Genomic DNA, 16485 nt, shown 5'->3' on the forward strand with positions numbered 1-16485 from the left:
ATAACATTTCAGACTATCCTCATATATATGTATAAAATGAAGCAAACTGGCTTACCTTCAGTAACAAACCTTACAATAACAGGTTTCTCACTACCTGCTACAAACCCAAAGCCCATCTGAGAATCTCTTATTAATTCTATCTCTCTTGGTTGAGGTGGTTCATCATCCACATCTTTTCTTGGATCTTCATATGTTGTAGTCTTATTGATATGACTGAAAAAAATATTGAAGAATATATTCCAAATGAAAATAAAAATCTTCCTGTCCCCACATGGTATTATATATAATAGAATATATAAAGCTAAATTAAGTGCTAAACTTAATTTAGCTTAAAAAATAAAAAGTCTAAATAACCAGGTTAAATAATTTCAGAAATTTTTGGAAACGCTGTTCTAGAGGTATGTGAATTATCAGGAATACAAGAGAATTGCCAAGCTGGAAACATGAACATTTGTACATTGTTCACTACAAGCACATTTCGGAATAATTGGAATAATCTTACCTATAATCTTTTTTCTTCACCTACTTATACGTAAACACTTTTTATAACTGTGAACACTTAAACAGTATACGGCACTCATTAAAAAAATTCTTCTAAGCAATAACTGAATTAATCATCATTCACAATACACATAAACAAACGTTGTTGCATAAAGTACTACTGATCACTCATGAAATAAGGCAACACACAATAATTCTTAACTTGAGGTTTTATATGCCCAGTTGTTCATTCCTCCTGCATTCAAATAATTCTTTAGGCACTATAATTCTAAACACAGCTAATGGTAAACTTCAACTTTACAGCCTCTACTACTCTAGTAACTCCGTGCTTTATTTCAAGATACTGTGTGTCCTTGACAGGTCGGCCCCGAAATTAAATCTCAACTCAAGTATTGCTAGTCTATTTAGTAGTCACTCAGCTGTCTTCCGTAGCTATAATTGTTATTCTACAACTTATTAGCTAACCGCCTCTCGACTAGTAGACTTTATTTAGTTGCTTGAGTGACTTGCCGACTCGCTATTATCGCACTGTGATTCCCAAATGCCGAATGCTCCGATTCCAACCTAATGCCAATCCTCTCCTTTCTCTCTCTCTCCTAATCTATCTAATCTCCTTAATTAATTCATAATTCCAGCGTTCATCGCTTATATATCTGTTCTTCCTGCCTAAATTGTTCTCGTGATTTCTTTCTAAAACTCTTTTCGTTAAACCTTCTCCTCACATGGTGTTCCAAAATGTGCTCGCCATGACATACGTCTCCATGACAACCAAACAAAATATAATAAAATTGAGGTATTGCATAACGCTAAACTTCTACAAATAGGAATAAATAAAGAATATTTACATTTCAATTAATGCGCAGTTAAATTATCAAATACAAGTTCTTATAATATTAACATAATAATAATTAAAATAGCTTAATAATATTTAATACAGTCTTTTCATTATTAATACATATATCTTTGATTAAATAATTAAATATTAGACAAAATTAAGGTAGTTATATGAATATTAAATTGTAAAATAAGTTGTTTACATTAAATAATATTTACAAGTCTAGCCTTTGTGATGGAAGATCATGTTGGATTCTGAACCAAATAATAATTACTCTAATCTCTACATAATCAGAATCCAATACAACTACCGTGTTATAGTAAAACTTCAGTTTAATAATCACTTGATGTTTCGACCTTCATATCAAGGTCATCATCTGGAGTATACACACACACACACACACACACACACACATATATATATATATATATATATATATATATATATATTCATTTTTTAAATTACTGACTTAAACCCGAGAATTATAACACAATGACATTTATTTGAAAAAAACGCAACATGTTTCGTCAAAAATGACTTCTTCAGGCGATAAGAACATAGAAAAGATAATAAAAGACACTTAAATTAATATTGACACACTCCAAAGCTATACAATTACAAAGTCATAATATTCGACTGTAAATTACAGTTATGAGCTTGAACTACAGTCCGAGTTAATGTTCTATTGTTGTGCACCTGTGCGTGTGTGGAATCACGCGATCTCCAGTATCTAATAATAGAGTTGAAAGAGTCAGCCAAATTATAGCTAAGATTATTATTCAAATGCAAAGGGTCTAAGGTGATTTCCCTTGACTCGACAATGCGGCGCTCTATTTCATCATGGCAGACGTGTAGGTTTGAAGTCAATGTCCAATTTATTTCATGTTGGTGGCCTTCGTTGTTCGTGTTTATTGAAAGCAGGACATGGCCCGACAGAGCAGTTGCTCTGGTTCTCTTATAAGCAATGTCTCTCTGATGCTCTTCGAGACGTAGTAAGATAGATTTTTCTGTCTGCCCATAGTAAGGCTTTCCGCATTCACAAGTGACCTTGTATACACCTGGGAATTGTAGAAGGTTGTGAGGTTGTTTATAGTTCTTGAAGCGTGATATTATTTTTGGCAGAGTCGAGAAGCACGTTTTTATGTTAAACTTCATTAGAATTCTGCTCAGCTTTTTGGATAGTGTGCTGATATATGGCAAGACGATATGACCTTTGGAGTCGTCCTGTGTCTCTACGTTGTTACGTTGACGTCGGGATAATTGGTTGTTAATACTCTTTAGAGAGTAGCCATTGTTTTTAAAGGTCCATTTAAGATGTTGTAGTTCCTTTTTCAGTTCTTCTTCATCTGACAGTACAGATCTTGCACGATTCGCTAGAGTTGATATAATACCCAACTTTTGCGCTGGATGGTGATGGGAGGATGCATGCAAATATCTGTCTGTGTGTGTTGGCTTTCTAAAAATAGAGACTTTAATTGATTCAGGCATCTTGGTGAGCTTAACATCTAGGAAGCAGATGGAACTATTTTCTTCAATCTCCATAGTCAATTTTATATCTTGATGGCAGTTGTTTAAGTGGTCGAGAAACTTGTGAAGATTCTCAGTACCATGCTCCCATATGAGGAATATAACAACATCTTAAATGGACCTTTAAAAACAATGGCTACTCTCTAAAGAGTATTAACAACCAATTATCCCGACGTCAACGTAACAACGTAGAGACACAGGACGACTCCAAAGGTCATATCGTCTTGCCATATATCAGCACACTATCCAAAAAGCTGAGCAGAATTCTAATGAAGTTTAACATAAAAACGTGCTTCTCGACTCTGCCAAAAATAATATCACGCTTCAAGAACTATAAACAACCTCACAACCTTCTACAATTCCCAGGTGTATACAAGGTCACTTGTGAATGCGGAAAGCCTTACTATGGGCAGACAGAAAAATCTATCTTACTACGTCTCGAAGAGCATCAGAGAGACATTGCTTATAAGAGAACCAGAGCAACTGCTCTGTCGGGCCATGTCCTGCTTTCAATAAACACGAACAACGAAGGCCACCAACATGAAATAAATTGGACATTGACTTCAAACCTACACGTCTGCCATGATGAAATAGAGCGCCGCATTGTCGAGTCAAGGGAAATCACCTTAGACCCTTTGCATTTGAATAATAATCTTAGCTATAATTTGGCTGACTCTTTCAACTCTATTATTAGATACTGGAGATCGCGTGATTCCACACACGCACAGGTGCACAACAATAGAACATTAACTCGGACTGTAGTTCAAGCTTATAACTGTAATTTACAGTCGAATATTATGACTTTGTAATTGTATAGCTTTGGAGTGTGTCAATATTAATTTAAGTGTCTTTTATTATCTTTTCTATGTTCTTATCGCCTGAAGAAGTCATTTTTGACGAAACATGTTGCGTTTTTTTCAAATAAATGTCATTGTGTTATAATTCTCGGGTTTAAGTCAGTAATTTAAAAAATGAATATATATATACAGGGTGTTCGGGATAAATTTGACATATTTATAATTAATTATATTTTTCCGTAAGTTACATGTATTAAATCACACTTCTCTTCATTTAAAAGTTTGGACCCTTCTTCATTCATATACAAGATGTCAGAAAGGATGGATAGCTGGAACCCACCTGAATCATGGAAGAGAATAACTTGTATCATGATGATTCGTGCCCGCCATCAAAATAAGGATATTACGACTGCTGCCCAATGTTCCCTGAATACAGTAAAAACAATCAGGCATGAACTAGAGACTTGCAATGGTGACTATGAGGATGTAGCAAGAAGAAAGATCCCTAGCAGACGATCTGATTGCGTTCGTACAGCAGAATTCCTCGCAAATCTGCAGGAACAGGTGTTGAAGAACCCTGGCATTGGAATTCGGGCTTTGTTCGTGGAGTTGCTAACTGTAGTCAAGCCCTGGATAACAAGGGTAGCCAATGGTAGGCCGTATGTATGGCAGCAGGATTCGGCCCCTTGCCACACCTCTGGGAAAAGTCAAAAATGGTTGTCTGAAATTTTCTACGACTTCACCAGTCCAAATGTTTGGCCTCCAAACTCCCCAGACCTTAACCCCATGGATTATTTTGTATGGGGCGCAGTTGAAAAAGACACCAATCGCGCTTCCAGTAACACAAAAGCCCAGTTAATGGATAAAATTAAAACAGTTTTTGCGGCCCTTCCCAGGGAGACTGTAGCATCAGCTTGTTCGAGGTTCCGAAGCAGAATTGAAGCTGTGATCGATGCTAATGGTGGTTATTTTGAGTAAATCTTGTTGATAGTATTGTAATTAACTCTGCCTGTAATGTTTTTTTGTCAATTCATTAAATTTAATAGATACAAAGAAGATTTTCTTTTTCCTTACGAAACTGTCAAATTTATCCCGAACACCCTGTATATATATATATATATATATATATATGTGTGTGTGTGTGTGTGTGTATACTCCAGATGATGACCTTGATATGAAGGTCGAAACATCAAGTGATTATTAAACTGAAGTTTTACTATAACACGGTAGTTGTATTGGATTCTGATTATGTAGAGATTAGAGTAATTATTATTTGGTTCAGAATCCAACATGATCTTCCATCACAAAGGCTAGACTTGTAAATATTATTTAATGTAAACAACTTATTTTACAATTTAATATTCATATAACTACCTTAATTTTGTCTAATATTTAATTATTTAATCAAAGATATATGTATTAATAATGAAAAGACTGTATTAAATATTATTAAGCTATTTTAATTATTATTATGTTAATATTATAAGAACTTGTATTTGATAATTTAACTGCGCATTAATTGAAATGTAAATATTCTTTATTTATTCCTATTTGTAGAAGTTTAGCGTTATGCAATACCTCAATTTTATTATATTTTGTTTGGTTGTCATGGAGACGTATGTCATGGCGAGCACATTTTGGAACACCATGTGAGGAGAAGGTTTAACGAAAAGAGTTTTAGAAAGAAATCACGAGAACAATTTAGGCAGGAAGAACAGATATATAAGCGATGAACGCTGAAATTATGAATTAATTAAGGAGATTAGATAGATTAGGAGAGAGAAAGAAAGGAGAGGATTGGCATTAGGTTGGAATCGGAGCATTCAGCATTTGGGAATCACAGTGCGATAATAGCGAGTCGGCAAGTCACTCAAGCAACTAAATAAAGTCTACTAGTCGAGAGGCGGTTAGCTAATAAGTTGTAGAATAACAATTATAGCTACGGAAGACAGCTGAGTGACTACTAAATAGACTAGCAATACTTGAGTTGAGATTTAATTTCGGGGCCGACCTGTCAAGGACACACAGTATCTTGAAATAAAGCACGGAGTTACTAGAGTAGTAGAGGCTGTAAAGTTGAAGTTTACCATTAGCTGTGTTTAGAATTATAGTGCCTAAAGAATTATTTGAATGCAGGAGGAATGAACAACTGGGCATATAAAACCTCAAGTTAAGAATTATTGTGTGTTGCCTTATTTCATGAGTGATCAGTAGTACTTTATGCAACAACGTTTGTTTATGTGTATTGTGAATGATGATTAATTCAGTTATTGCTTAGAAGAATTTTTTTAATGAGTGCCGTATACTGTTTAAGTGTTCACAGTTATAAAAAGTGTTTACGTATAAGTAGGTGAAGAAAAAAGATTATAGGTAAGATTATTCCAACCGTTAATATTCCTATACAGAGAAGTGCGAGAGTTTCATCCTAGAATTTCCTTATACTAACAGTAACTATTGCGGAAAATAGCAAAAGTGTAAATTTATAAGTGTTTGCTTGTGAAGAGGTATTACTGCAATTTTTATTGTATTTAAAACTTAAAGAACTATGAGATATTTATGTGAATGATCATCAAGGAACTTTATTAAATAGCTAAAAGGAACTGTGAGAAGACTGTATTACAGATAACAGAATTACCATTGTCTGAGTGTGCATGACTTTATTATCAGAAAGGCTGAAGTGTTTATAATAACTTGTTTAGTATTTTGATCTTAAGTGTATAATTTGTGATTATAAAATTATTTGTTTTTGTTAATCAAAAGTTGTATTTTGCCTGAATCTCTTTTACTGCACCATTCATAAAATATTCGAACCAAAGCGGGTGAATTAAGTTAGTTAAATATACTCGGCCAGTATATATATTAAGGAGAAATAGTTGAGGGTTGATTTATCTTCAATTCTTGAACTAATTCAGATATAGAGTGGTGCAGTCTATAAATATAAATTTTCTCTATATTTGTATTAGAAATCAACTGGCAACTATTTTTTAGGTTAAGAACATCGTAATAACTAAATGTCGGATCCAAAGTATAGATTGAGACGAAGTAGGATCCAACAAAATGGCGCAGTCGACAGGATTTGAATTCACTAACAAAGCTTGTAATATTAAGTATTGAAATTTGTAATAGTAAAAGGAATTTAAAGATAAAATAAGTGAATCAAGTGAATTGGTTCTAAAATAGAATCAGGCAAACAGATTTTGAAAGCATATGATGTGAGGTAGAGGTGGGAAAGACAGGATATTTAGTGAGGTGTTGCTACAGACCCAGGAGAACAGAGTGTGGGGACTGGAAAATGTTTAGACAGTTCAGTTTGGCAAGTGCAAGAAGAATGATTGTTATGGAAGATTTTAACTACAGTAGTATAAATTGGGGAGAGGAAGATGCATGTAGCAATAAGGGAATGGAATTTCTAGAATTCTTGAGGGACAAATGTCTTAGGCAACATGTAATAGAGGGAACAAGAGGTTCAAGCATTTTGGATTTGGTTATAGCATCAGAAGAGTTGATAATAACTGAGATGACATCTCTCCCACCAGTTGGAGAGAGTGACCATATTGTTTTGACTTGGAAAATGAATAGACATGCAGGAGTATCAAAGAGACGGGAACGTATGTGGAATTATAAGGCAGGTGATTATAATGGTCTAAGATATCAACTTGGGGAAGTTTCATGGAGGGAGGAATTAGAAGGCCAGGATATCATTAGTGCATGGAAAATTATGAAAGAATATTTGTTAGCAGGGTAAGTTGTATACCACAAGTGAACAAGAGGACACAATTTGGAGTAAAGTGGATGACAAACAATATTAAACAGGAATTGTATGTGAAAAAGAGGCTCCTTTGACCTGGCTTTTCAATGAAAGTCTGGCTGCAGGAAAGGTGCTGATGGAATGGAAGGAAGGTAAGATAGTGCTATTGCATAAGGGTGGTAGCAGACTGGAAGTGTCTAATTATAGGCCAGTTTGTGTGTCATCAGTAGTTAATAAGATCTTGGAGAAAGTAGTAAAGGACCTTATACAGCGTTGGGCAGATGAGGGTAATGTTATCTTTGAGAGTCAACATGGATTTGTGAAGGGGCATTCTTGTTTTAGCAATATGCTACCCTTTTATGATAAAATTACAAGAGCATTAGATGAGGGAAAGGCATATACTGCAATTTTCTTAGACTTACGAAGGCATTTGACAGAGTGCCCACATGATAAGCTGATATTTAAGTTGCAGCACATGGGTCTGGATGTCAGATTGGTCAAATGGATTCAGGATTGGCTGTCTGATAGGTATCAGAGAGTTGTGTATGGTGGGGTAGTTTCAAAGAAGCAGAGGGTTCAAGTGGGGTTGCACAGGGCTCAGTACTGGGAACCTATATTGTTTAACCTTTATATCAATGACATTGTCAGTGGATTGCAAGGGGATATTCAGTTGTTTGCAGATGATGCAAAGCTGCGAAGGATTATTAGTAACAGTGCAGATGTGGCAGCCCTGCAAGAGTATTTGAATAAGCTAGATAGATGGGCAAATGAATGGTGGTATCAGTTTAATGCAGCAAAATGTAAGGTCTTGAGGTTTGGGAAACATTGATGGGATGCTGCATACTCTATGAGAGGAGTTATACTGGAGGAAGTAGAGGAGACAAGAGATCTGGGGTTGATGATTGATAGAAAACTGATATTTAGGGGACATATTACAAAGGTGGTGAAGGTAACACAGAGGATTGCTACAATAATGAGAAGGACACTGACCTGCAGAGATAAAACAGTTATCATTCCCTTGTATAAGACCCTGATCAGACCACACTTGGACTATTGTTATTAGATTTGATCCCCAGGATTTGAAGGGGATAAATTAACTGTGGAAGGGGTACAAAGGCAGATAACAAAGATGGTTTCAGAAAACTGTACAATGATAGTTATGAGAATCGGCTGAGAGAATGTGGACTGCAGAGTTTGGTGGATAGGAGGAGGAGAGGTGATATGATTGAGACTTTTAAACTGTTGAGAGGTGGTTACAGGGTTGACACTGGGGAGTTCTTTCGCTTGGTTGAACAGTAGGAAGGAGTGATGACAAGAGGCCATCCCTGGAAGTTACAAAAGGAAACTGTGAGCAAGAGGGTGCAGAGTTGTTTCTTTGCATGGAGGGTGGTTGAACCATGGAATGCATTGCCTGATGGAGTGGTGAGAGCGAGAACATCAATGAGTTTAAGGAGTGGTATGATAGACTTTGTGTTTCTTAGGGGGGGGGACCTCCCCTCGATGAGTTTTGATAGACTTTTTGTTTCTTAGGAAGGACCTCCCACAATGAGTCTTTTGACTCCATAGAGGCCTGAATAATAATAATAATAATAATGGATGTCTGATGGAAGTGATATTAAACTGTATTCCTAGAGGATAAATCAGATGGAAGGTAAACATAAGGTAAAGTCAAGTTCAAGGTGCATAAAAATAAAAAATGTTGTAGATAACATTGAAGAGAGGAAAGAAATGAGCAGCAGCACCAAGCACAAGATGGAAAAGTGACAAGTGTGGGGAAAACGGGCAATTCAGATTATGAGAGAAGGTTAACTAGGAATGTCAAAAAAATTGAGGGAGGACTATCTAATGCAATATGTAGTAGAGAGCACAAGAAGAATAAGAATCTTAGATTATATCATATCATCAGAGAATGTGACTAAAATGGAGTGTTTAATTTTCCTTCAGTTGATGAGAGTGACCACGAGGTGATCACCTGGATTGTAGCCAGTTATATGAGACCTGTGAGGAAAGGAGCTATTTAACAGACAATGGATGAATAAAGAGATTAAGCAAGAGATCTGTGAAAAGTTTTATGGGGGGGGGGGGGTTGAGAACAGAAGATGAAAGGTAATAATTAGTTACAAGAGAATTACAAAGAACAGGCCGGGAAGGTGACGCTTGGTAAGGAGAGCAAAAGGTGCAGTTCAAGCAAAAATTAGCTACTGAAGCTAAGGAAAATCATAGATGCTTTCAATATGTAGCAAGTAGAAGAACAAATAATTATCGGAGCAGATGAAAATGATAGATTGGTAAAAGCTACAGAGAACGTATAGTTGAGGTATTCAATCAAGATAGGGGAAAAAATGAGCAGTAGCATCAAGCACAAGATGGAAAAGTGACAAATGTGGTGAGAAAGGGTAATTCAGATTATGAGAGAAATTATCATGGCAAAGAAATGAAGAAATTACAAGTATCAGGGCATTTCATCCTCATGAGAGGTAATTGTGGAGGAAGACTTGACACTGAGTGATCAGGAGGTATATGAGGAATTAAGTAAGCTTGATATTAAGGCAGTAGGTCTTCACAACATATCATTGCATGTCTTGAAGGAATGCTTCAGGGAGTTAGTGACAGCCTTGACATATTTGTTATGAGCAAATGGGTCACTCAGCTCAGATTCATCTAGAAGAACATCAATTATATTCTACTTCATGAATCCGATAAGTATGTTTTGGCCGGCCACACCTTATCTAAAAATTCACTGCAATAAAACTAAAGTCTTACACGACAGATGTTATTTTTTACTTCAACAATTATATAAAATTGTGAAGCCACATTCACAGACTGAACTTCAACAAAAATGACTGTCTTAAACTTCCCCAATTTTGAGAAGTCATTCTAAGTAACTCCTCATCCCTGTGTTTCATGAATTAGTAACTACCGAAATATATTTATTTGAATTCTAGTAGTTGTAGATGGAGTTATCCTCCTACATGGTTTTCTAAAGTTGCTGACCAACCATTACAACAATTATTGGCCTGACCTCAGGAAAAAAAAACCTTTACTACATCAAAGCTAGAGTCCTATTATTATCTATTAGGTTACAAAATTAAATTGGGCTGGAGAGCAACATGTTTATATATATACAGAGTGTTTCAAAATTCCATGTACAAACTTTGAGGGGAGGTAGAGAACATCAAATCAACCATATTCACATAGGAAAGCATGACCAGAAACACCACCCGAAAGTGACAGGTGGCGCTGTATGGCAGCGCTCCAGGTAAGCAATTGGGGCTTCCTCGTTCAAGCTTTCGACATTGTATGAAGAACATGCGGCGTTTTACGAATGCTGAGATGGCAGACATGCACCTCGTTTATAATATTATGTATCAACTACTACTGAACTGTTCAGTTACACCTAATAAAGCTTTTTTTTTTTTTTTTTACACTACTTACTGCCTTGTATTATTTCTGTATCTTTGTGTGTCCCTGTTGGTACCTTTCCGGTCATGCTTTCCTATGTGAATATGGTTGATTTTGATGTTTTCTACCTCCCCTCAAAGTTTGTACGTGGAATTTTGAATCGCCCTGTATATATACATCCTCTGTCCAAAAAGAAACCGAACCTTTTCGAAAATAGAATAAACTAGTGATGCCACCTGTTGTATCTTTTTGTTGTCGAAAGCGGCAACCTTCATTAGTATTGTGTCAACTGTTTATGACATTCGTTTCATTTGAAGCCGAGTTATAGTGCCAAGAGTGACAGTATGTTTTGACGAACGGTCGGAAAATGAGTTTCGAACAGAGAGCTACGATTGATTTTTGTGTTAAGCTTGGTAAAAGTTTTACTGAAACGCATCAAATAATTCAAAAAGCATACGGTGATGAATGCTTATCCTGTACTCCAGTTTACGAGTGGTTTAAGCGATTTCAAAGTGGTCATGAGACGCTTGAGGACGACGAAAAGCCGGGCCCTCCAGAAATTGGACTGAACGAAGTTAACATCCAAAAAGTGAGTGATTTCATCAAAGAAAACCGGAAATCATCCGTGAGATTGATTGAAGATGAATTGGGATTTCAAAATCAACTGTGCACAACATTTTGACCGAGAGTTTGGGCCTTCGTAAATTGAATTGGCGATTTGTTCCCCACAAGTTGACCGACGACCAAAAAATGTATCAAATTGAACACTGCAAGGACCTCGTTAAAACCGCTCGTAAGGACTCAAACTTCCTTGAAACGATCATTATTGGTGGTCTTCTGAAGACCACCAGAAGAGGCGCATCCTAAAAAAAGTCGCTTGGAGAAGTCAGAAGTAAAGACAATGCTGATTTGTTTCTACGATTCCAAATCCACAAAGAATTCGTTCTGCCTGGCCAAATGGTCAATGGTGAGTTTTATCTCGAAGTTTTGAAGCGATTGATAGCGAGAATTCGTCATGTACGGAATGAATATCATGAAGGCAGCTGGTCATTTTTGCACGGTAATGCACCATCTCATCGTTCGAACATTGTGAGACAGTTTTTGAGCAATAACCAAGTTTGTGTGTTGGATCACTCGCCGTATTCACCTGATTTAGCAGCCTGTGACTTCTTTCTCTTCCCCCGACTTCATTTATGAATGAAAGGAAAGCGATACGACACAATTGAAAACGTTCAAGCGGCAGTAACCACAACCCTGAACAGTATCCCAAAAACCGATATAAAAAACTCATTTAACAAATTAATTAAACCGTGCCAAACGCTGTATCGAAGCTGAGGGAGAGTATATTGATTGAAATACATGTACATGATTTGAATAATTATAATTGGCCTGTGTTTTATCTTCTATCAAAAGTTCGGTTTCTTTTTGGACATAGGTGTGTGTGTGTATATATATATATATATATATATATATATATATATATATATCAAAGGCTTTCTCAGAGTCAATAAAACCAAGACATAGTGGTAACTGATATTCATTACACCGTTCAATAATTTGCCGTGCAACTTGAATATGGTCCATTGTACTAAAGCCCCCTTTGAAAGCTTGCCTGTTCTTTTGTGCTAGGTCCAGAGGCACACAAAGTCTATTAGCTAAGAATGAGAAAGCCTTTGATTCACTTAAAACTTGTGCAATACTTAAAGCATTACGAAACCAACAAGTGGAAGAGCCCTACATCAGAACCATCAAATCAGCATACACCAATGCCACAACAACAATTCATTTCGATGGAAACATCCCTACTGTGGGAATACAGAAAGGTATAAGACAGGGTGACACAATATCTCCAAAATTATTCACAGCATGCCTAGAAAAAATATTCAAACTTCTTGATTGGGAAGGGAAAGGTCTCAAGATAAATGGAAGATATTTAAGCCATTTAAGCTTTGCAGATGATAGTTATCTTTACCTCCACTGCACATGAATTACTCATATCCATGAGCTTCAAATTGCTAGCAGAACAGCAGGCCTAAAGATAAACCTAAAGAAGACCCAAGTTATGTTCAATAGTTATGTCCAACCAGAAATAATAAAAATCAATAATGAGGAAATTAATTGAGTAGATCATTACATATACTTAGGACAACAGATATTAATGGAACAAAATATCATGGATGAAATTAAAAGGTGTGCGATGCTTGAGTGGAAAGCATTTGGGAAATTACATTCAATATTCAAAAGCCAACTACCATTATGCCTGAAGATAAAGGATTTTAACCAGTGTATTCTTCCTATACTGACTGTGAAACATGGACACTGAATGCAAAGGAAATTCAAAAATTAAGAAAAACACAATTTAGTATGGAAAGAAGTATGCTTGGTATCACAAGATTCGATCACAAAAGGAATACATGGATAAGAAATCAAACCAAAGTCTCTGACATCACAGGAAGAGTGAAACATCTGAAGTGGCAATCAGCTGAGCATATTGCTCGAAGACAAGATCAGCGATGGACAAAAGAAGTACTGGACTGGATTCCATGAGAGGAAAAACAATCACGACGCCAATTTAAATCATGGTGGATTGATGATATCATCAGATTTGCAGGAGTGACATGGAAAAGGAGAGCCATGGACAGAGTGTTGGAGTAATTATGGAAAGGCCTTCCATCCAGCAGTGGATCGATAATGGCTGATGATATATATATATATATATAAACATGTTGCTCTCCAGCCCAATTTAATTTTATAACCTAATAGATAATAATAGGACTCTAGCTTTGATGTAATAAAGGTTTTTTTTCCCTCACCAGAGGTCAGGCCAATAACTGTTGTAACGGTTGGTCAGTAGCTTTAGCAAACCATGTAGAATTTGTAGTGCAGCTTGTTTCTTTGTATATATACAGGGACACGCCAGTAGTGTCCGCCACCTGTGTGCAAAACTTATTTGCCACCCCTAGACCCCTCCCCACAATAAAAAAACACTTTATAAAAACGTTATTTTTAATATTTGCTGCCAATAAAGTGAGTATTTGATTTTGAATTTTATCTCCTAAATAGGAGAGCATAATTTTAAAGTCAGGATCATTAGCTACATGGTGCGTGCATTCCGATATAAAAGGATTTTATTTTTAAGGATGTAATTAATTCTGTCCATTTTTTGTAATTGTTCAAATGATTTAAATTTTTCTCATGACGATTCAGGTACATTGCAAGATGTTGCCTATATTATGCTAATAACAGCAGAATATAGAATAAAGTTAAAAACTTCAGATTTTCTTATATATATTTAGAGCAAATGCGAGTATGAAAGATTAAACAAATTCAAACCCACGTCATCCTGTAAACAGTAAACTCACGCAAGTTCAAGTTTTTACTTGTTAATGCTAAACTACTTCTTAGAACTAGGATCAGAATAAAATGCCTCCGTAGCGTGCCCTTTGATTGGAATAGGCCTAAGTTCGATTCTGATCACGACGGGAGGAATCTTTATCTGGACAATTTCAATCGAAGGTGAGTTAGCCGATCTCATACAGAGGTAGCAGGGTTTTTTCTCCCGGAAACGGGGGTTTTTCATCTCGCATACAGACAAATCGGCCCTTCAGAACACACGCAATTTACAGACAAAAAATATTAGTTGTGGTAGTGGTGGAGGTGAGCAGTAAATGGCATTGATGGAGATGATTCGTAGTAGAGGTTCGGTGTAGTGGTTGAGACAGTTGTAGGTGTCCTCCCGCGATGAGTCTTTGGACTCCTTGGAGGTGTCATGAATAATAATAATAATAAATAAGATCTTAAGGAATAATAACAAATAAGTGATTATAAATAATCTGTTTAAGATCAATGTATAAAATATAATTCAAATTTAAACAAAAATGTAATTTATTTTGATAGAATTAATGAATAATATTTTTTTTAAAGTATTTCCTCCTCGCCTGAAATCTCTGGCGCCTGTGTGCGTTGCACACATTACACATATTGCCAACGCACCCCCATGTATGTGTATTTAAATATGTGTATGCTTCAGATGATGACCTTCATATGAAGGTCAAAACTTCGAGCGTTCATTTTGGTTTATATTAAACTAAAGCTCTAACATGGTAGTTGTCTCAGGGCCGCCCCTAGGAATTTTGCCACCCCTTCTTTATTTTTCGTATAGTCGCCCCGTGCAGTAGCATATTTTGCCGCCCCTCCCTTCTCCCTTATTATTCATATAGTTTGTGCCAACTTTGCCACCCCCCCCCCCCCAAAAAAAAAAAAAACTTGCCGCCCTGTGCAAATGCACGTCTTGCACCATCGGTAGAGCCAACCCTGAGTGGTCTCCATAATTTTTGATAATGTAAAGAGACAAACATGAATGGGTTTTCAATAGGCTGTAATGTAGGAAGTATAGGAGTTGTGGCATAGACCACACAAGTTTGCTCAAGAATTATGTAAAAGTTGATGAACTAATGACACAGGCAGAAATAGAAGCAATAAGATACAGAATATTTTGGGAAGAACAAGAGAAAAGGGGAAGAAGTACATTCATTAAAAGGCAGATATGTCAAAGATGATTTAATAAATCTTCACTTCTAGAACAAAATTTGTTCTATTATTTTGACATATTATTTCTGTTCATTTTCTAGACTAAAATTTCTTGGAGGTTAGAATTAATTAGTCTTTCATTTTAGAACCCTTTCATGATGAAAACTTTTAAATAACTCTCCTTTTTTATATGATTCATAGGGTTGTAGTTTACTGCAAGGTCAGTCTAATATCAGAAACTAAGATGATCCATTTTTTTTTTATCCAAAAGATAGCATTCTCCTTTGCAGATTTTTGTTGAATCATCTCAATTATCATTTCTCACTTGGAAAAAACCCAAGTTTCCAGCAAACATCCTACTACCCTTTGTATGTAGTAGAATTGGCTAGCTCACTTTTGATTAGAAATTTAAAAAAAAAAAAAAAACATATAAGACTCCTCTCATTACAAAGGATCGAACTCCAGTCTTTTTGAGTCAAAGGAGCATTGTCCTGTCATTCTTCTAATTGCACTATAGAGGAATAGTTAGCATTCTGTGTTCTCTAATAACAATGATTTTGATATTTAAAAATTTATGAAACAAATCAATATCTTTAAACGTGTGGATAGACTTATGTGTTCGTCGAACATGTTGTTTATTATTTTAACGGTATAATAGAACACAGAAACTAAGTAAATAATTAATTTATTAACTTGATGCTGATATTTCGCTGGTATTATAACCAGCATCTTCAGAGCACAAAAACACTGTTTGTCACAATACGTGAGACTAAAACAACATGGTGTACTTATTGTAAACAATTCTCCCTCCTTTGTCAAAAATTCAGCACACCTAAAAAGCATCTTACAACACCTTATCCTAAAAAGCTCAGACTTAATAGTAAGCTTTGACATCACCTCACTATTCACAAATGTACCACTAATAGAAACCCTCAATCTACTGAAGTCACACTTCCCCCCTGATATATTTGAACTATTCAAATTCACAATACATGCAGGATATTTCACATGGAAAGGGAAAATATACAAACAAATTGATGGGACAGCCATGGGCTCCCCCCTTCCCCCCCCTAGCCAACTTTTACATAGAACACCTGGAAAAACAAGCAATCAATACAGCCCCTCTCAAACCAACACTTTGGCTA

The 16485-nt window shown here is 36.0% G+C and overlaps 1 protein-coding gene across 6 annotated transcripts in view; it reads right to left on the reverse strand.

The window, feature by feature from the left end:
* LOC150104740 (uncharacterized) overlaps positions 1 to 16485 on the reverse strand; it is a 434041-nt gene that overhangs the window by 207318 nt on the left and 210238 nt on the right. For 3 of the 6 annotated variants that reach the window (XM_090395917.1, XM_090395916.1, XM_090395918.1), the window contains exon 3: positions 56 to 213. The exons of the other annotated variants lie outside the window; for them this stretch is intronic. In XM_090395917.1, the coding sequence (XP_090252043.1) occupies positions 56 to 213 (158 nt within the window). The remainder of the gene's footprint in view (positions 1 to 55; positions 214 to 16485) is intronic. 6 annotated transcript variants of the gene reach the window in all.

This window comes from Typopeltis vanoorti, chromosome 7 (assembly GCF_054136105.1).
Source record: "Typopeltis vanoorti isolate ZY-2024b chromosome 7, IOZ_Tvanoo_1.0, whole genome shotgun sequence".
In the NCBI taxonomy this organism is placed as follows: domain Eukaryota; kingdom Metazoa; phylum Arthropoda; class Arachnida; order Uropygi; family Thelyphonidae; genus Typopeltis; species Typopeltis vanoorti.